This window comes from Bos taurus, chromosome 26, assembly GCF_002263795.3.
Source record: "Bos taurus isolate L1 Dominette 01449 registration number 42190680 breed Hereford chromosome 26, ARS-UCD2.0, whole genome shotgun sequence".
In the NCBI taxonomy this organism is placed as follows: Eukaryota; Metazoa; Chordata; class Mammalia; order Artiodactyla; family Bovidae; genus Bos; species Bos taurus.
Genome location: NC_037353.1, coordinates 22959988 through 22982775, shown reverse-complemented (window position 1 = coordinate 22982775; position 22788 = coordinate 22959988). Strand labels below are relative to the sequence as shown.

The 22788-nt window shown below is 40.7% G+C and overlaps 1 protein-coding gene across 8 annotated transcripts in view; it reads right to left on the bottom strand.

The window, feature by feature from the left end:
• GBF1 (golgi brefeldin A resistant guanine nucleotide exchange factor 1) overlaps window positions 1-22788 on the bottom strand; it is a 123599-nt gene that overhangs the window by 30179 nt on the left and 70632 nt on the right. For 7 of the 8 annotated variants that reach the window (NM_001081600.3, XM_059881875.1, XM_059881877.1 and 4 more), the window contains one exon: window positions 183-314. In NM_001081600.3, the coding sequence (NP_001075069.2) occupies window positions 183-314 (132 nt within the window). Of the gene's footprint in view, window positions 1-182; window positions 315-21094; window positions 21323-22788 lie in introns of all 8 variants that reach the window. The other variant, XM_059881881.1, reaches the window with a different exon arrangement.

The following is a 22788-nucleotide window of genomic DNA, read 5'->3' as shown; positions in this document are numbered from 1 at the left end:
CTGTACAACCTCAATCAATTAGTGTGATGAGTAACCAAAACAATCCTATTTCTTTTCTACAAGGAAACAGATAGCTGGGGAAAACTTTCCAACATCACCAGCTCATTGCCTAAAGCCTGACCACTCTGGGAAAGGCAAAGAAATGAAAGGGTGTGGTCACTCAAAAAAGCCCGAGTGCTTACCTATGAGCGCATAGGACAGGAACTTGTTGACAGAGGTGAGTGCAAGTCCAGTTATAGGGCCAGTGGTATCTTCAGAGCGAATTACTTCCAGAAATGGACGAAGGAACACATTGGGCTCAATTTCTGAGAGTTCTGTAAGAAAAGAAACGAGCATGAGGAGGTGCCATCTTACAAGAAACTAAACATAGAAAAAGGCCATTTTGTCTATGCCGTGAGGCAAAGTTCTTAGTTGCTGGGACCATCATCCTCCTTCTGGATTATCTGGAATCAAACTCCAGACACTATGTTGTTTTGTCTGTAAAATTTTTAGTTTGTAGCTCTAAAAGATTAAAAAGCTTAAAAAAAAATAACCCACAGTATCATTACCATGTTTAAAAATTAACAATAAAATGGTTAAGACGGTAAATTTTATGTTTTTAATATACATATACACACACACACATATTTTAAACCACAGTTTAAAAATTAACAGTAATCCTTTAATATCATCAATACAGCTGGGTCAGTTTTTCATGTCCATTTCACCACCCTCCCCAGGGATACACAGGTAAACCTCATCTTGAGGACAGCCAACATGGCCAAAGAGACCTCAGGATGAGCTGCTGTCTTCAGGTCTTTTGTAGTTATAATCAAGCTCACTTCTCAATGCAGCACATCCCAGGAAGTTGAGGGGGAAACTTGTGGTTTATAGTCCCTTGCTGAAAAATAACTTTAAAAAGAACAAAAGGCTGTGTTGGAGGCAGTTTATAATCTATGGCCAACCTAGACAGCATATTAAAAAGCAGGACATTACTTTGCCGACAGAGGTCTGTCTAGACAAAGCTATGGTTTTTCCAGTGGTCATGTGTAGATGTGAAAGTTGGACTGTGAAGAAAGCTGAGCGCCGAAGAATTGATGCTTTTGAACTGTGGTGTTGGAGAAGACTCTTGAGAGTCCCTTAGAATGCAAGGAGATCAAACCAGTCAATCTTAAAGGAAATCAGTCTTGAATATTCATTGGAAGGAGTGATGCTGAGGCTGAAACTCCAATATTTTGGCCACCTGATGCAAAGAATTGACTCATTGGAAAAGACCCTGATGCTGGGAAAGATTGAAGGCAGGAGGAGAAGGAGAAGGGGACAACAGAGGATGAGATGGTTGGATGGCATCACCAATTTGATGGATATGAGTTTGAGCAAGCTCCGGGAGTTGGTAATGGACAAGGAAGCCTGGCGTGCTTACCCCATGGCGTGACCATGGGGTCACAAAGAGTCAGACACCACTGAGCTACTGAACTGGACCAAAAGGTCCTAATCACTCTCCAGCCTTCTTTCAATCTACAGTAAGCAGAGGGCTAACTACCTTGAGATGATGAGGCAATTCATGATCTTTATTTTATAGATGAAAAAAATAAGGCTCAGACAAGACATGACTGACCCCAAATCACACAGCTAGTAAGAAGCAGAGCTGGAATTTGAACCCAAACATATGGTTCTAAACCCTGCAAAAACATTACATCTATTCTACTTAATTATCAGCACAAACTCCTGAATTTAGGTTTCATCCCAGGTCTAAGAAGCTACTCTATACTGGACTTGCTCACTACCCTACTATGCCTGGGGTTTAATTTTTGTTTTTCTACGGTGCTATCATACATCAGACACTAGCTTCCTAAAAGGATTCCTAAATAGGCTAGAAAGACTTAGGGACTGGATAAGGGCTGCCCCACCTTTAGAGACAAAAGGAAGCTGGGTTTCCTAAGCACCTCCATTTTCATGCAAATACAGGGAGCTTCCGACTCAATTCCTACCACACCCCTCTCAGGGTAAATATTCCCTGGCCCGGCTGCTCCGCAGATTAATGCTTTAATTAATTGGCAGATTGGGTAGCATTTTCCAAGCTTGTCTGTATAGTGATCACATCAGCTGTATAAAACCTGCTTCTCATCCCCCGTTACCCCCACCAAGAGATATACAATCTGCAGAAAAAGCCTAGAGAAAAACCTTTGTGTGTGTGTGTAAGATGGTAAAGGGTTGAGACGTAAGGAATAGAAATATTTGGAAAAAGTGAAACATATAAAATACCTTTAAAAAGCAGACTGAGAAAATTAAAGTCATCTAGTTCTGCTGCTTTAGGAACACAACTCTATTACATACAATTTGGTTTGTCATTAAAAAAAAATAGTCAGGTTGGGAATATTTGAGATATGAAACTGTTAAAGGGAAAAAAATCTTTTGAGATGTAGGATAGGGAACAGGTTTTTCTGAGCATTCACCCAGTTGCTATACCTGTATTTGCTTTGTAGTCAAAGACGTGGGCAATTTTACAACCAGCATTTGACACTTTCAGGGCCAAGTACATTCTGCTTCTTTTTGTTTGTTTTTAAATTTTTTTAATTCGTTAAAACTGACTCTTTGAGTCCTATAAATTTTAACACACACATACGGTGTGGGCTTGCAAAGCCAAATGACTTAATGTACCAAAGAGTAGTTTCTCTACTGTTCTCAGTAGGCTTGAAATTGATGGAAGTGTGATCTGTCTCTGTAGGGCTGCTTCAGCTGAAGGTTTCTAAAGAACAAGCTCCAGTAACAAATTTTTTCTAATATTGGTTAGAAAAGCCCAGGGAGAGAAGAAATAGGCTCCCCATGCCAGTCTAGCCTTTCCACAGAGGAAAGGGCTTTTCTGAATTCAGGTCCGTGTTCATAGGTGGCCATTCCCTTAAACCTAATCTCAGTGTCTTCAGACCTCAGTCTTAGAAGGCAGGGTCTGATATTCGGCTGCATCATGTGGATGCTGTTCTTGGTGTGAACTAGGCTGAGATTTGCATGTTAAGATTGTTTCGGTACTTAAAAAATTTTTTTTAATTTTAATTATCTTATAGTAAAATTGACTTTTTTAGTACACATACCTATGAGTTTTTACATACACATAGATCCCTGTAAGCACTGCATCAGTTGGAATACAGAACAGTCTCATCACCCCAGAAAACGCCCTCTGTTATTCCTGTGTGATCACACCCTCTCTCCTACCCCAACTCCTGTGAACCACTGATCTAGTCTCTCACCACAGTTTTACCAAAGAGGTCATATAAATGGAATCCTACAGTACATAACCTTTTCAGGCTGATTTGTATAAACTGCTACCTAAATCAATAGTCTGTTCCCTTTTTACTGCCAAGTAGTATTCCATTGCATGTTTCTACCACAATTTGCTTATCCATTCACTAGCTGAATGACACAGGGCTTTTCCATTTTGGGACAATTACGCATCAGTTTAGTTCAGTTCAGTCGCTCAGTCGTGTCTGACTCTTTGCAATCCCATGAACTGCAGCACTCCAGGCCTCCCTGTCCATCACCAACTCCCGGAGTTCACCCAAACTCATGTCCACAGAGCCGCTATAAACATTTGGGTACAGGTTTTTGTGTGAAGAACTTTGGTTTTCATCTCTCTGGGATAAATATCCAGGAGTAGGATTTCTGGGTAAAAGAATAAGTGTATGTTTGGTTTTATAAGAAACTGCCAAACTGTTTTTCCAGAGTCCTATACCATTTTGCATTCCCACTAGCAATGAGGATTCTGATTTCTCGACAGCCTCTCTAGTGCTTGGTATTTTCAGTACTTTTATTAAGTCATCCTAGTAAGTAAGCAGTGGTATCTCAATGTGGGTTAAATTTGCCTTTCCCTAATAGCCAGTGACATCAAACACCATGTGGTGATTTGTCTGTCCAAATCATCTGCCCATTTTTTGATGGAGTTGTTTTCTTACTGTTGAGTTTAGAGACTTAAACAAGTGCCTACTCTGGATTCAAATTCAGACTTAAATTGAAGAAAGTAGGGGAAACCACTAGACCATTCAGGTATGACCTAAAGTCAAATCCCTTATGATTATACAGTGGAAGTGAAAAATAGATTTAAGGGACTAGACCTGATAGACAGAGTGCCTGATGAACTATGGATGGAGGTTCATAACATTGTACAGGAGACAGGGAACAAGATCATCCCTAAGAAAAAGAAATTCAAAAAAGCAAAATGGCTGTCTGAGGAGGCCTTACAAATAGCTGTGAAAAGAAGAGAAGCAAAAAGCAAAAGAGAAAAGGAAAGATATACCCATTTGAATGCAGAGTTCCAAACAATAGCAAGGAGAGATAAGAAAGCCTTCCTCAGTGATCAGTGCAAAGAAACAGAGGAAAACAATTGAATGGGAAAAACTAGAGATCTCTTCAAGAAAATTAGAGATACCAAGGGAACATTTCATGCAAAGATGGGCTCAATAAAGGACAGAAATGGTATGGACCTAACAGAAGCAAGTGGCCTTAGAAAGCATCACTACAAACAAAGCTAGTGGAGGTGATGGAATTCCAGTGGAGCTATTTCAAATCCTGAAAGATGATGCTGGGAAAGTGCTGAACTCAATATGCCAGCAAATTTGGAAAACTCAGCAGTGGCCATGGGACTGGAAAAGGTCACTTTTCATTCCAATCCCAAAGAAAGGCAATCTCAAAGAATGCTCAAACGACCCCACAATTGCACTCATCTCACACACTAGTAAAGCAATGCTCAAAATTCTCCAAGCCAGGCTTCAACAATACATGAACCACGAACTTTCAGATGTTCAAGCTGGTTTTAGAAAAGGCAGAGGAACCAGAGATCAAATTGCCAACATCCGCTGGATCATCGAAAAAGCAAGAGAGTTCCAGAAAAACATCTATTTCTGCTTTATTGACTATGCCAAAGCCGCTGACTATGTGGATCACAATAAACTGGAAAATTCTTCAAAAGATGGGACTACCAGACCACCTGACCTGCCTCTTGAGAAACCTATATGCAGGTCAGGAAGCAACAGTTAGAACTGGACACGGAACAACAGACTGGTTCCAAATAGGAAAAGGAGTACGTCAAGGCTGTATATTGTCACCCTGCTTATTTAACTTCTATGCAGAGTACATCATGAGAAATGCTGGGCTGGAGGAAGCACAAGCTAGAATCAAGATTGCCAGGAGAAATATCAATAACCTCAGATATGCAGATGACACCACCTTTATGGCAGACAGTGAAGAAGAACTAAAGTGCCTCTTGATGAAAGTGAAAGAGGAGAGTGAAAAAGTTGGCTTAAAGCTCATGAATTCAGAAAACAAAGATCACAGCATCCGGTCCCATCACTTCATGGCAAACAGATGGGGAAACAGTGGCTGATTTTATTTTGGGGGGCTCCAAAATCACTGCAGATGGTGATTGCAGCCATGAAATTAAAAGACACTTACTTCTAGGAAGGAAAGTTATGACTAACCTAGACAGCATATTAAAAAGCAGAGACATTACTTTGTCAACAAAGGTCCATCTAGTCAAGGCTATGGTTCTTCCAGTGGTCATGTATGGATGTGAGAGTTGGACTGTGAAGAAAGCTGAGCGCCGAAGAATTGATGCTTTTGAACTGTGGTGTTGGAGAAGACTCTTGAGAGTCCCTTGGACTGCAAAGAGATCCAGCCAGTCCATTCTAAAGGAGATCAGTCCTGGGTGTGCATTGGAAGGACTGATGCTGCAGCTGAAATTCCAATACTTTGGCCACCTGATGCGAAGAGCTGACTCATTTGAAAAGACCCTGATGCTGGGAAAGATTGAAAGTGGGAGGAGAAGGTGACGACAGAGGATGAGATGGTTGGATGGCATCACCGACTCAATGGACATGGGTTTGGGCAAACTCCGGGAGTTGGTGATGGACAGGGAGGCCTGGCGTGCTTCGGTTCACGGGGTGGCAAAGTGTCAGACGTGACTGAGTGACTAAACTGACTGACTGATGAGCTTCATATGAAAGTGGTTCTTTTTTTTGTGCATATGATGTTCTGTTGTCCCAACAGCATTTGTTGAAAAAAAAAAAAAATCCTTTCTTCATTGAGTTGTCTTTGCACCTTTGTCAAAATTCAACTGGCCTTATCAATCAATAGGTTAAATGTAATACCTATCAAAATACCCATGATATTTTTCACAGAACTAAAATTTATATGGAATTATAAAAGATCCAGAATTGTGAAAGTAGTCCTGGGGGAAAAGAACAAAGCAGGAGACATAACCCTCTCAGACTTCACAGAATACTACAAAGCTGCTGCTGCTGCTAAGTCGCTTCAGTCGTGTATGACTCTGTGCGACCCCATAGATGGCAGCTCACCAGGCTCTCCCGTCCCTGGGATTCTCCAGGCAAGAATACTGGAGTGGGTTGCCATCTCCTTCTCCAATGCATGAAAGTGAAAAGTGAAAGTGAAAAGTGAAAATGAAGTCGCTCAGTAGTGTCCGACTCTTTGCGACCCCATGGACTGCAGCCTATCAGGCTCCTCCGTCCATGGGATTTCCAGGCAAGAGTACTGGAGTGGGGTGCCATTGCCTTCTCCGACTACAAAGCTAAGAGTACTCAAGATAGCTTGGTATTGGCAGAAATACAGATATATGAATCAATGTAAGAGCATAAAAAACCCAGAAATATACTCATACACTTATGGACAATAAATCTTTGAAAAGGAAAAAGAATATACAATGGGTAGACAGTTTCTTCAGCAAACAGTTGGAGAAGTTGGACAGCCACATGTAAATCAATGAAGCTAGAACACAGCCTCACACCATACACAAAAATAAACTAAAAAATAGCTCAAAGACTTAAAACACCATAAAACATCTAGAAGATAACACAGGCAAAACATTCTCTGACAAAAATCATACCAATGTTTTCCTAGATCCATCTCCCAAGGCAATAGAAACAAAAGAAAAAATAAACAAATGGGTCCTAATTAAACGTACAAGCTTTCACACAGCAAAGGAAACCATAAATGGAAGGAAAAGACAATCTACGGACTGGGAGGAAATATTTACAAATGGTGCACCTGACAAGGACTTAATTTCCAAATTATACAAACAAGTCCTATAATTAAATAACAAAAAACCAAACAACCCCATCGAAAAATGGGCAGGAGACCTAAACAGATACTTTCAAAGAAGACATACAGATGGCCAATAGGCACAGGAAAAGATGTTCATCACTGCTAGTTACAGAAATGCAAATCAAAAATACAATGAGGTACCACCTCATACCAGTGAAAATGGCCACCTTTAAAAAGTCTACAAATAATAAACACTAGAGAGGTTGTGAAGAAAAGGGAACCCTCCTACACTGTTTGTGGGAATGTAAATTGGTGCAGCCATTACGGAGAATAGTATGGAAGTCCCTCAAAAAACTAAAATTAGAGTAGACTATGATCCAGCAATCCCATTCCTCATATACCCTGATAAAACTATAACTTAAAAAGATACACACACCCCTATGTTCACAGCAGCACTATTTACAACAGCCAAGACAAGACACAACCTATATGTCCATCCACAGAGGAATGGATAAAGAAGATACGGTAAATATATGCATTGGAATATCACTCAGCCATTAAAAAGAATGAAATAATGCCATTTGCAGCAACATGGATAAACCTAGAGATTGTCATACTGAGTGAAGCAAGTCAGACAGAGAAGAAAAAATATTGTATAACATCCCTTACATGTGGACTCTAAAATGACATGACACAAATGAACTTACTTACAAAACAGAAAGAAACTCAAGAGACTTAGAGAATGAACTTATGGTTGCCAGGGAGAAAGGAGGGGGAAGAGATAGGGAGTCTGGGATAGACATGTACACACTGTTACATTTTACATGGATAACTAACACGGACCTACTGTATAGCATATCAAACTCTGCTCAATGTTATGCGGCAGCTTGGATGGGAGCAGAGTTTGGGAGAGAATGGATACGTGTATATGTATGGCTGAGTCTCTTTGCTGTCCACCTGAAACTATCACAACATTGTTAATCATCTATCAGTTCAGTCAGTCACTCAGTCGTGTCTGACTCTTTGCAACCCCATGGACTGCAGCATGCCAGGCCTCCCTGTCCATCACCAACTCCTAGAGTTTACTCAAACCCATGTCCATTGAGTTGGTGATGCCATCCAACCTTCTCATCCCCTGTGGTCCCCTTCTCCTCCCGCCTTCAATCTTTCCGAGCATCAGGGTCTTTTCAAATGAGTCAGTTCTTTGCATCAGGTGGCCAAAAGATTGGAGTTTCAGCTTCAGCATCAGTCCTTTCCAATGAATATTCAGGACTGATCTCCTTTAGGATTGACTGGCTGGATCTCCTTGCAGTCCAAGGGACTCTCAAGAGTCTTCTCCAACACCACAGTTCAAAAGCATCAATTCTTCACTGCCCAGCTTTCTTTACAGTCCAACTCTCACATCCCTATATGACTACTGGAAAAACCATAGTTTTGACTAGACAGACCTTTGTTGGCAAAGTAATGTCTCTGCTTTTTAACATGCTGTCTAGCATATTAATCATCTATACTCCAATACAAAATAAATAGTTAAAAATAAAAAGAAGTTGTGGTGTAAATATATAAGGCATTATGGATGGATGGATCTAGAAATTATCATAAGAAATAAGTCAAAAAGAGAAAGACAAATACCATAATATATCACTTATATATGGAATCTAAATACTACACAAATGAACAGATCTAAGAAACAAAATTGGACTTACAGATACACGGAGAACAGACTTGTGGTTAACAAGAGGGAGTGGGTGGGGGAGGTAGGGACTGAGAGTTTGGGATTAGCAGATGCAAACTATTATATACAGGATGAATAAACAACAAGCTCCTACTGTATAGCATAGGGAACTACATTCAATATCCTGTGATAAGCCATAATGGAAAAGAGTATGAAGAGAATATATATATATATATATATATGTATGTATAACTGAATCACTTAGTTGTATAGCAGAAATTAACACATTATAAATTGACTATACTTCAATACAATTTTTAAAAAATCAGGTGGCCTTACTTGTTTGTCTATTCTGAGTTCTCTGTTCTGTTCTACTCATCTGTGTGTCAATCTCTGTGACAATATCATACTCTCTTGATTACTACAGCTATATTCTAAATCTTAAAATCAGGTGGTGTGATTCTTCCAATTTACTTCTTTTTTTTAGTACTGTTTCCAGTATTTCCAGTATTCTAGCTCTTCTTTCTTTCCATTTTAACATGGTAAACTTGTCTGTTTTTGCAAAAAGAATCTTGGAAGTTTTACAGGAACTGCACTGAGTCTATAGTCCCACTTGGAGATGAAATGACCCCTTTATTATGTTGTGCCTACTGATCCATGCACACGGTGTGTCTGCGTAGTCACTACTTCTTGATATTTTTCATCAGTGTACTGCAATTTTCAGCATACAGGTTCTATACATGTTTTTTTAGATTTATACATAAGTATTTAATTTTATTTGGCATATTTGTAAGTAGTATGTGTTTTAATTTTCAGTTTCCAGATGTTCATTGTTAGAATATAGAAATGTGATTGATCCCTGTCTGTTGACCTTGTATCCTGTGACCTTACTAAATTCGGTTATTCATTCTAGGATTTTTTTGTGGGGAGGGGTAGCTTCCTTGGGGTTTTCTACATAGACAATTATGTTTTCTGCAAATAGTGACCGTTTTCTTTCTTTTTAAAAATATTTATTTATTTGGCTGTGCCGGGTCTTAGTTGTGGCATGTGGGACCTAGCTCTCTGAGCAGGGATCAAACCCAGGCCCCCTGCATTAAAAGCATGGGCCACCAGGGAGGTCCCCGTTTCTTTCCTTTCAATTTACATGCCTTTTATTTCCTCTTCTTGTCTCACTATTAGTTAGGATTTCTAGTACTATAAAAGTAGCTATCTTGTTTTATTCCCAATTTTAGGATAAATGCATTCAGTGTTTCATTGTGAAGTATGTTATTAGCCATAAGTTTTTGTAGATGTTCATGATCAAAAATGGATGTTTTATTGTCAGATGCCTTTTCTTCAACAACTGATATGATCAGGTGATTCTTTTTCTTTAGATAGTTAATATGGTAGATTAATTGATTTTCAGATATTGAATCAGCCTGTTATTCCCAGGATTAACCTCATCAGACTTAGTATATTAATTATTTTTATATACTGTTAGATCTGACTTGCTAACCTTGTGCTTCTTAAGAGGAAAGAGCTCAATGTGGCATTGAGAGACTTTGAGGGGGCAGGAGTGACACCATACAGAGGCTTGGACAACGTCCCACGAAAAACTCTCTGGATGTGACCCTCACAAAATATACAATCCAGTCAACGGACAAGGAATCATTAGTCTCACTCCTACTAATAACCAGGCATATGATACCTAAGCTCATATGTCAGATTATAGTTGGAATCTGATTGCTACAATACATCCATTCCAGCATTTCCATTCTGTGAGTCATGCTTTATGGAAATTTAGTGATGGAAAACTAAAAGGGCTGGACTTTTTAAAGAACCCACCAGGAACCTTCACTATCACCTTCATTCCCCTACTCTTCCAAAAAAAGAGAATGATGGTACATTGAAATCACTTTCCCAAGAAAATCTGGTCTAGGCAGAACTGGAGTTTTGACCTCTAGTTTGAACTGCTGATTCAACTCTACTGCTTCCTATGAATCCAGAAAAGAAAAATATCTGGTGTTCTATCTTCTGGTTCATTCTGCCCAGGAATTGAGATTCAATTGTCTAGATCTTCTTTGGAAGAGTACGAAGACTGCCTGAGTCCTTCAGGGAAAAGGTGCCATGATGCTGCTCATAGTAAGCAGGCTGAGTAATTTCACAACCAAGGAGACATCTGACACCCCTGGCCAAGTAGCCAAAATTCCCACCCTGGAAGGCTGTCAACCTCAAGGCACAAACAGTTCAGTAAACAGAGTGCAGATCAGGTAGAGGGGTGCTCTGAAGGTGACTAATTCATGTTCTAAGATGGGAAGATAAAAAAGGAATGGGTACAAGGAAGAGGTGACTGCAGCCATGAAATTAAAAGATGCTTGCTCCTTGGAAGAAAAGCTAAGACCAACCTAGACAGCATATTAAAAAGCAGAGACATTACTTTACCAACAAAGGTCTGTTGAGTCAAAGCTATGGTTTTTCCAGTAGTCATATAGGGATGTGAGAGTTGGGACTATAAAGAAAGCTGAGCGCCAAAGAATTGATGCTTTTGAACTGTGGTGTTGGAGAAGACTCTTGAGAGTCCCTTGGACTGCAAGGACATCAGCCAGTCAATCCTAAAGGAAATCAGTCCTCAATAGGACTGATGCTGAAGCTCAAAAACCAATACTCTGACCACCTGATGCGAAGAACTGACTCATTTGAAAAGACCCTGATACTGGCAAAGATCGAAGGTGGGAGGAGAAGGGGACAACAGAGGATGAGATGGTTGGATGGCATCTCCAACTCAATGGGCATGAGTTTGAGTAAACTCTGGGAGTTGGTGATGGACAGCAAGGCCTGGTGTGCTGCAGTCCATGGGGTCACAAAGAGCCAGACATGACTGAGTGACTGAACTGAACTGAACAAGGAAGAGGGGGAATTCAACTCCCATTGGAGAAAGAACACTTGGGATCCTTTGAGGACTAGGCCACCTGCTTCTCAAATCAAGTCCAGGTCCAACTTCTAGTCAGTCAGTGCCCAGTAAGAATAATCAAACAAGACTTATTAAACTATTTCTGGAGAAGCTGTAGGCCACTTGAACACAAAGCAAACTGAATCTCCAGAGGTTTCTTGATGGTGTTCTGCTCTTACTCTGCTCAACATCAGTGAACAGGGCTCTCACCTCCCTATATTATAGCATTAACAGGTAAGTCTCAGTTTGGCCTAAAGTCAAGTCGAGAATCTGTAGATGACTCCTAAGTCTTTTGTCTTCTCAGATAATGCAGGGGCCTGTCCAAAAGGAGATGAATAGTGACACTGTTTTATCTTCCCACATCAGAGCTGATACCTTTTCTGATAATCTATGTCAAAGGCCTCAACATGTGGTGCTATGCACTGCCCTTAGACAAAAGGGAACAATCTCTTCTCAGCATACAAGGGAGCAGTCACCATCCTCCCAGGAGGCGTATGTTCTCCAGCCTGCAGCAGCCTTTTCTCATTTGGCCAGCATTGGGCTGGCACATTCCTGAGCCAAAATGCACACATAAGCTGCTTTCCCTGGTAGTGAAGCTCTTTACTCCTGAGTGACTCTTATCAGGGACGGTTGGGCATTCTCAATTGGATTACGCTGACAAGGAAAAACTCCCGCGGTATATTATTTCAACACCATTTGACTTCAGAAATGCTTGTCTCGACCCCTTTTGCTCTCAGAGCCTACTTCTCCCTTCTTGCTTTCTAGAAGGTCACCAGCCTGCTCCCATCCTAACTCTTCATCCTGCAAATATTGGCTCATGTTCCTGGAGACAGAATATCATCATTCACAAGGTAGATCATGTATAACAGACTAATGAATCAGAGCATGATAAAAACAGAAGTCTAGTTCATTTACCCCACTTGACATTTCTGTATCCAGAGACATAGGACAGAATTATTTGAGCATAAAAAGCTCTCTGGTTCTGGGCTTTTATGTCTATGCCTGCACATTCCATTTTAGGGGAAAGTGTTAGATCCTCCTATTTTTTTTTTTTTTTTTTGGTGTGCCATGCAGGATTTTAGTTTCCCCACCAGAGATTAAACTGATGTCCCCTGCAGTGGAAGCAGAGTCTTAATCGCTGGACCACCAGGGAAGTCCAGGTCCTCATATTCTACTTCTCTAAGCTATACCTAGGAATATTTCTTGTAAAAGTCAAAGTAAGATTGAGAATGAGCTACAAATGGAATTTTTGAGAAACTGTAAGTTCATAGGAAAGAGCTGTACTCTTTGGTCACTAGGGGACATCAGGAGTAGTGTGGTCCAAAGGATAAGCCAAACTAAACTTTGGTGGAGCCAGAAGCCTCTGAAATATCTGCCACACCTTTATTTCCAGCCTTGAAAGGTTAGGTGGGGATTTAGGCTTGATTTCAAGATCTGATTTGAGAGAAGGCTGCCAAAGAGCAGCTCTCAGAAAATTACCTAGTCTGGGCTTAAGGGTTAAACCCTGATAACCATTTGCAACCCTGTCCCATACAACAAGAGAAACAAACAAACAAACCGAAAGTGCTATGCCCAGTCTTGGTCTGTCACTATATGTGACCTTGGGCAAACACTTCACTTCTTTGGGCCATAGTTTTCTCATCCACAGGGTTTTCCCGGGAAAGATGGTGGTAGGAGTACACAGTTTAATGAAATTCTTTAAGGCTCCCTTTAGACCCTCCAAGCTTATTCTAAAGACAAAGTACAGTTTGGGAATAAATAAACATGAATGTAGACAGTCTGCTACAAAGGTAGCCTGGGGGAAAAGCAAGCCTGGTTTGTTTGTCTAAGCTCCTGAGAGTGGATCCTCTTTTTCTAGATATCATCCAGTAGTTTCCCAGATCTGTTTCCTATTTTCAAACAAATGCTTAGTTTCTCAAAGTGCCTTCAGACTGCATCGGGGGTGGGAGGCAGATTATCTCTGATATTATGACCCTTTAAGAAACAAAGTATGAAGGCTCCCTGGCGGCTTAGTGCTAAAGTATCCACCTGCCAACCCAGGAGACCACAGGTTTCATCCCTGATCTGGAAGGATCCCATATGCCATGGAGCAACTAAGCGTGTGCACAACTTCTGAGCCTGTGCTCTACAACAAGAGAAGCCATCCTGGTGAGGAGCCCAAGTACAACTAGAGAGCAGCCCCTGCCTCCAAAACCAGCAACGAAGACCCGGCACAGCCAAAAAGAAATTTAAAGGTTTTTTGTTGTTAAAGTACAGTGATAGCGTAATCACTACCACATCCAGGTACAAGGTGAGTCTATGGGTCTACCTAGAGCCTACATGGTACAAACCACCTTACACTAAGAAAGGCAAATTATGTTTAACACTTCGCCCTTTAAAAACCCCTTGAGAAGTATTCATTTTTCAGGCTAGCAGAGATGACATAAAAACTACTCTCCTTCTTCCGTAGACATCTGGCCTCCAAATGTTCAAAATGATCAAAAAGAAAAGAGTTTTTGGTATTTACATATGTTCTCTGGCTCAAACACCTTGTCAGGACCTGGGTCACCTCTGTCTCTACAGCAGGTCCATCTCTCCTTAGGGAGAGGATAGAAAAGAAGATTATTTTTTTCAGATTGAAATCTCTTGACAGCATATAGAGCCAAAGCAGGCTATTTCCCAAATATCTCTGCTCCGGAAATCCTCACTTTTATAAGCTCCTCCTTGTTGAGTAGGACCACCGTGGTCTGCCTGATGTCAAATTTAGCCTTCACTTTCAGAAGGTAAGATAGAAACTTAAAAGGCAGTGCACACATGGGAAAATACTTTTAATTTACTGGATGACTTTCTTCAATATGATACATAATACTGATTGAAAGAAGAATGAGCTTCCCACCTTGGACATTAATAACCAGTTAAATATTATTTACAGTTAAACAGTTATTTAAACTGTTAAATAACCAGTTTAGCTTGCTGCTAGGAGCTGCTATCTATACGACACACAAGAAGAATCCAATTCCATTGCTCAGGACAACAACCTTAAGCAGCCTCAGACATCAGCAACAGCTACATACTAAACTAATTATCTTATGTAGATAATTTTTATCTTTCCATTTTGAACTGTGGTGTTGGAGAAGACTCTTGAGAGTCCCTTGGACTGCAAGGAGATCAAACCAGTCAATCCTAAAGGAAATCAACCCTGAATATTTGTTGGAGGGACTGATGCTGAAGCTGAAGCTCCAATACTTTGGCCAGCGATGTGAAGAACTGACTCATTAGAAAAGACCCTGATGCTGGGAAAGATTGAAGGCAGGAGGAGAAGAGGATGACAGAGGATGAGATGGTTGGATGGCATCACCAACTCAATGGACATGAGTTTGAGCAAGCTCTGGGAATTGGTGATGGACAGGGAAGCCTGGCATGCTCCAGTCCACGGGGTCACAGAGTCGGACACGACTGAGCAATTGAACTGATCTGAACTGAATAGCCCTGAGGAATAATATTACTGTTCCCATTTTACAGATAAGAAAACCAAGCCTCTATGAGGTTAAATGACTTGCCCAAAGTCACACAATAAGTGGAACAGGTAGAATTCAAATCCAGGTCTGTTCTGGACTATGTTCTTAAACATTATACTATGCTATTGCTATGGGTTTACTATTAGATATATTAACTGCATAACACAGATGGCAAATAAAAATGTAAAACTTAACTATCCTAGAATTGAAGTTTCTCCTGTACCTTTCTTCTTCCTAACCAGTGACTAACACTGATTTTATGACTGCCATACAAATGAAGCTTCAGGTTTGCCCACATTCATTCCTAATCCAAGAGGGAAGAGTGAGGCTCCTTTAACAAGGCTGGCAGGGCTAAACAAGGCCCACAGGGAGCAGCCTCAAACATAGCGCAGAGGCCGGAGGACACACTGATCCATCTGTCTTACTGAGAGCCCAAGTTTAATGCGTATCAACTCTAACCACTAGTTCTCTTCCTTCTAGAGGAAATTGGCCCATATTGAAAGGAAAGCAATTAGGTTGTAACATACAGGCAAACCAGAGCTGCTGTGGTCCTTTACTCTGCCTTGCCGTTTTCTGCATTCATTGTATAAGACCAAGACCAAACTTAAGCAGGCAATTTGAAAGCCCAGGAGAAATTAAAAATTTCTGTTGCTATACTTTAAAACAGGACATTCACCCCAGCTTTATGCAGTCATTACACTTGGAGCAACTTTTTCAATCCAAATTCCCCTCACAGTCTAGTAAAATATTTCATTGTTCAATGGCAGCAAGAAGAGAAAACAATTACAGGTTTATCAGAGATTACCACTCTGTCAGGTCTCCTCCAGGGGCCCTGAAGGGAAGTAAAAGGAAATACTAAAGAACTAAATTCTGAATTGACATTAGCATAGTGTATAGATGATAGAAAAGACTGAAGGGTCAATAGCCAAAGCTTTTGGAGAAGAGTAAGAGAATCCCTAAAGAGGATCAGTCACAGGACTGGTAAGCAACTCTCCCTGTTCTCTACATGTACAGAATCCTACTTTTTCACCTTTCCCCAGCAGCTGGAAATTTTTTTTTTTTTTTTTTAATAGCAGCATATCACAAATTCTTAGTGACAATAAGTCTGAGGAATCTTATTCTGCCTCAGCCACCTTTTGTGTTAATGGGCTCAAGAACTTTATGACAAGGGACATTTCCATTTTACTGATGGGAAAAACAAAGACATTGAAAATATAATCAACAAGGGCCAGGACAAGTACTCTAACCACCTGCCATTGCTGCCTCTAAAGACATGACTATGAGCTGGAGAATGAACAAATAAAAGTTTATGGGAGCACCAGTACTCTGAGAAGTCACATGTTACTTGTTCTGAAAGGTACCCAGAGAACTTTCAAGACAGCTGAATCTAGAGGAACAATCCTGAAAGGGTTGGGAAACAACCTTTTAGAAAACATGGGACAGAACCCAGGTTCAGCCAACACCTGTTTCCCCAACAATATCTGTCTCTCTCATTTTATTCCAAATTCACACAATACAAAAGCTGCATTATTCTGGTAAAGTTGCATTCCAGGCCAGAGTGCACAGTTAATGTTTTTTACAGCCCACATGCCTCTTTGTGATGGATGGCCACTTTATAATGAAAACCTTTATGCTCAATCAATTTATAAATAATGAGTCTTCCATTACATGGCATTAAAAACAAACCTCAAATCAGAAAGACTCAGAAATAAACAAGGAATAGGAACAAAAGTGATTGCTGGAAAGACAAGAAGAACTCAATAGAATGCTCTTAATTCCTTCATTCCTAAAGAATACACAGTGCTAAGGAGAATTTGGTATCAAAAAAGGTATTAATTTCAACAAATACTGTTGAAACAACTGAACACTCATATGCAAAAAAAAAAAAAAAAAATTTTTTTCACCTAAACCTCATGTTACACAAAAATTAACTCAAAATAGATCATAGGGGTAAATGAAAAGCATAAATCTGCATAGTTTTTAGAAAGAGTACTTCAATAGGACACAAAAAACAAAATGCATGAAAGAAAAAACTGGACTTCAATAAAAACAAAATATCTATTCTATGAGAGATACTGTTAAGAGAATGAGAAAACAAGCTACAGATTGGGAGAAAATATTTATAAATAACTGTATAAATTATAGTTAAAACTGCAATAAAGGACTTGAATCCAGAATAGACTTAAGTCTTTAAACTCAACAATAGGAAAACAATTCCCATCAAAAAATGGGCAATAGACTTGGACAGACAGATCACCAAATGGTGTTTGATGTCACTGGCCACTGACTGACTGAAGTGACTGAAGTTGCTCAGTCGTGTCCGACTCTGCGGCCCCATGGACTGTAGCCACCAGGCTCCTCCATCCATGGAATTTTCCAGGCAAGAGTACTGGAGTGGGTTGCCATTTCCTTCTCCAGGGGATCTTCACTGGCCATTAGGGAAAGGCAAATTTAACCCACATTGAGATACCACTGCTTACTTACTAGGATGACTTAATAAAAGTACTGAAAATACCAAGCACTAGAGAGGCTGTCGAGAAATCAGAATCCTCATTGCTAGTGGGAATGCAAAATGATATAGGACTCTGGAAAAACAGTTTGGCAGTTTCTTATAAAACCAAACACACACTTATTCTTTCACCCAGAAATCCTACTCCTGGATATTAATCCCAGAGAGATGAAAACCAATGTTCTTTACACAAAAACCTGTACCCAAATGTTTATAGCGGCTCTATGCGTAATTGTCCAAAAATGGAAAAGTCCAGTGTCGTTCAGCTAGTGAATGGATAAGCAAATTGTGGTAGAAACATGCAATGGAATACTACTTGGCAGTAAAAAGGGAACAGACTATTGATTTAGGTAGCAGTTTATACAAATCAGCCTGAAAAGGTTATGTACTGTAGGATTCCATTTATATGACCTCTTTGGTAAAACTGTGGTGAGAGACTAGATCAGTGGTTCACGGGAGTTGGGGTAGGAGAGAGGGTGTGATCACACAGGAATAACAGAGGGCGTTTTCTGGGGTGATGAGACTGTTCTGTATTCCAACTGATGCAGTGCTTACAGGGATCTATGTGTATGTAAAAACTCATAGGTATGTGTACTAAAAAAGTCAATTTTACTATAAGATAATTAAAATTAAAAAAAATTTTTTTAAGTACCGAAACAATCTTAACATGCAAATCTCAGCCTAGTTCACACCAAGAATGGCATCCACATGATGCAGCCGAATATCAGGCCCTGCCTTCTAAGACTGAGGTCTGAAGACACTGAGATTAGGTTTAAGGGAATGGCCACCTATGAACACGGACCTGAATTCAGAAAAGCCCTTTCCTCTGTGGAAAGGCTAGACTGGCATGGGGAGCCTATTTCTTCTCTCCCTGGGCTCTTCTAACCAATATTAGAAAAAAAATTGTTACTGGAGCTTGTTCTTTAGAAACCTTCAGCTGAAGCAGCCCTGCAGAGACAGATCACACTTCCATCAATTTCAAGCCTACTGAGAACAGTAGAGAAACTACTCTTTGGTATATTAAGTGGGCTTTGGAAGCTCACACCCTAACCTTTTGTTTCTTGCTTTAACCTTTGGCTTCCAAGAATTTGTTCCCTAAGACCTAGGTAAGATAGAGGCATTAAAAATACAGAGAAAGAATTTTACCAGGGCATACTTTATTTTCCATAATATTTGATACATAGGATGCCAAATCCTAACTGGCTAAAGGCCCTTGGCAATATTAACATTACAAAGGGAAATGATTTCTACTGCATTCAGCTTCAAGGAGAAAAGGTAGGGGTAAAAAGCAAGAGTGGGAAGGGGCTTTCATCTGCCACACAGACTAACTACCCCCTGATCAAGAAGCATTAGGGCCACCAAAGGCCCCTCTCCTACATGATGATGCTTGTTTACCTGCGTCAAATGTATCAAGTCACAGCACATACATTATTACCTAGCCATGTCCTGAAAATTTCTAATCCAGCATCCATTAGATTAGATCTGAATTCTGCTGGCCAAGCCCCAGCCTCTCAGGGGGCTGGCATAAAATAGGGAGGCTGGAGTAGGGTTTCAAACACCTGTTTCAGCTTTTTAAGTGTCCGATTCAGGCCACTGTGCTCTGGCAGCAGGGACCCTGATGATACGGGTTCTCTTCTCCTGCCAAATCCTCAATTTAAAGAGCCTAGCCCCCCAGGGGAGGAAAAGATAGACTGGGGGTTATAGCCACCTTGAAGAAATGTTTCTTTCAAACACATATCTCCCCTATGATCCAGCAATTTCATCCTTAAGTATTTGTCTAAGAGAAACTAGAATATATGTTCATAAATAGACTTGTATAAGAACGTTCATAGCAACCTATTCATGAAGGACAAACACTAGAAACACTCCAAATATCCTTCAATAAGAAAATAAGTAAATTCTCTTATGGTTTACCCATACAACTGCATACTACTCAGTAAAACAGAATGAATCAAAACTAAAAAAAAAAACTAGTGATATATGCAACAACATGGATGAATTCCAAAAACATGCTAAGTGAAAAGAAGCTAGATACAAAAGAGAATATCTTATGTGATTCCATTTACAGGAAATTCAAAATCAAAACTAAGGTATGCTGCTGCTGCTAAGTTGCTTCAGTCGTGTCCGACTCTGTGCGACCCCAGAGATGGCAGCCCACCAGGCTCCCCTGTCCCTGGGATTCTCCAGGCAAGAACACTGGAGTGGGTTGCCATTTCCTTCTCCAATGCATGAAAGTGAAAAGTGAAAGTGAAGTTGCTCAGTCGTGTCTGACTCTTAGCGACCCCAAGGACTGCAGCCTACCCGGGATCCCAGCCTCCGTCCATGGGATTTTCCAGGCAAGAGTACTGGAGTGGGGTGCCATTGCCTTGGTAATAGAATATAGAAAGTGGTTTTGTGTATGCGCGTGTGGGTTAACTTAAAGGCGGCAGAGGAAACTGGTGTGATGAAAATGTTATATATCTTTTTTTTAAGATGGTTAATGAATGTCTACAATTCTCAAAAAATTATCAACTGAACACCTAAGGTCAGTGTACTTCACTGTATGCTAATTGTATTTCAACTAAAAAAGAAAAAAGAAGAGAGAACTAGGGGTGCTTGGGATCAGCCTCTCCTATTGGGATTATTTAGGAGAATGAAGACATAGAAGAGAAGAAGCAGATTTGCTTCTCATCACCATTCTGGGAGCAGAGGCTCAACAGCGAGCTGAACTGCCACCTCAGTGCCCCTTGGGCAACCTTTGGGGAAAGAAAAGATTTTCAAGTTGTAACTGATATACCCTTAGTGAGGCCTATGGTTCCCCAAAGGAGTGTCACTGAAATGTCTTCCAGTGTTTACTTGTCTTCCAGTGTTTACTTCTCCATTGATAAAAGTATAATCAGGGTTCAATTTAGAAGTTCACAAAGAAAAAGTTAGGCCCTCACTACTTAAAATTCAGGGACTTGGTGGTCTAGTGGTTAAGAGTCTGCACTTCCACTGCAGAGGGCACAGGTTTAATTCCTGGTTGAGGAACTGATATTCCACAGGCTGAGTGGTGTGGCCAAAAAACCCACACAGTCTTAAAAAATATATTATAACCATAGTAATAGACAAGCAAGTCAGAGCTCTAGTTCTAGAGCCGTCACCACTCTGTCATGAGACCTTATATAAAACATGACCTCTAAGCCACAGTTCCTTCTCAATAAAATGGGCCTGAATGACATTTTTGCTTCACCTTAGCTCTACCACTGTATTATTTTAATACTCTTATTAGTTCATATGACCTCCAGGATCAGATGGGGAAGGCAAGCCTTGTAATCCTTCTCAGCATTGTTATAGATTCATCCTTTAGTTTAATGAGAGCCACCCCCCTCCCCAACCAGAAAGAGTCTGCATTTCGTGTGAAATGATTTCACTCCTCTAACACAGAGTTAGATTCAAAGAAAATAGCTTACAGCTTAGGAATATAAGAAGCTGCTTACATGGCAAACCCAAGGTGGTGCAGCATAAGAGAAGAGTGCTGTGCTGAGTCTCTCAGTCGGGTCCAACTCTTTGCGACCCCATGGGCTATAGCCCGCCAGGCTTCTGTCCATGGGGATTCTCCAGGCAAGAATACTGGAGTGGGTGGCCATGCCCTCCTCAGGAATCTTCCCAACCCAGGTCTCCCACCTTTCAGGCGGATTCTTTACTGTCTGAGCCACCAGGGAAGTCTATAAAAGAAGAGTAGGTATCCTCAAAATCCAGTGGGAAGACTGGAGAAGAAAACAAACATGTATTGAGTGCCTATTATGTGCTAGGTATGCATTGTACTAGACTCCTTGCATGTATCATTTTGTTTAATCCTTAGGAGAACCCTGGTAAAACAAGTTTTTAATCCCCATTTTACAGATGAAAAATGGAGGTTCAAATAGGTCAAGTAACTGTCAAGACCCTGATGCTGGCAAAGACTGAAGGCAGGAGGAGAAGGGAATGACAGAGGACGAGATGGTTGGATGGCATCACTGACTCAATGGACATGAGTTTGAGCAAGCTCTGGAAGATGGTGAAGGACAGGGAAGCCTGGCGTGCTGCAGTTCATGGGATCACAAAGAGTTGGACATGACTGAGTTACTGAACAACAACAACAAACTTCCAAGACAACCCAATGGTAGAGACTGGATTTGAACCCAGGTCTGTTCAGCTCTAAAAGTTACACTTTTCTCCACAACCATTTGGCAGGAAATAAGTTGGAGATCCTATATCTCCAAAGGGCCCTAGCATTTTTGCCTTCTTGTAAATAACTTATTTCACACATGTCATGTAGCTCTTGGCACTATACAGAAGAAAGGGTTAAACCTACTGTTAGGAAGAGGAAATTCCCTGGAAAATTGAAACACATGCTGTGGCTCTGACTAAATTTCACACCCGTTCTGTTGAGCAACATCCATACTGTGTGAGAAAAGATTCCTTCCCCATCACCCCAGCCCCATTCTTTATTCATTCTATCACCTGCTGCCTTCCTTCAGACTAAGCTGAGAGGGAGGAAGGGAGGAAGACTATACATCTTTGCTTAGTGCATATTTAAGCTAGAGGTTAGTACACCCAGGGTAGGAAGAATTACGTGTGAAAAGAGAAAAGGAATGACACTTTCTCATTTCTGCTTGGACCAGCATAGGAGGGAGCTCTTATGATAAGCTACAATGAAGAAAGTGGTTAGACTTCTGCTGGGGAGGAAAAGAGGGGAGGCTGTTCTTTCTGGAGAGTAGGCAGAATTCAGAAGAACAAGGCCAGTGTACACCTGTCCCCTTGTCTGGAATTTCATGCTCAAGTGAACGCTGAATTTCTGTCCATGAGACTTATGCCTCACCCAGGAGAGCAAGTGGGAAGGTGGAAAAAATTTTTTCCTCTCTGCTACCCTCTTCAAACAGATTCTAATTTCCAGTCCCAAATAACAATGAGTCTAGTTATTTGGTACTGGAAGCTGACTGGATGAAAGAAGCTTGTGGGAATTTAAGAGCCTAGGGTAGCTAGTAGCTACTTGGTATAAAAGAAAGGTAAGGACAGGTAATGCCATTATGATAATCTCCAAAGACAGTCCCATACAATGCCACCCCTTACATGGCTTCCTCCCATCAAGAGGTTCCCCTTGAATCTGGTCTGTGACTGTGTTGACAGATATAATGCAGGGGAAGGGACA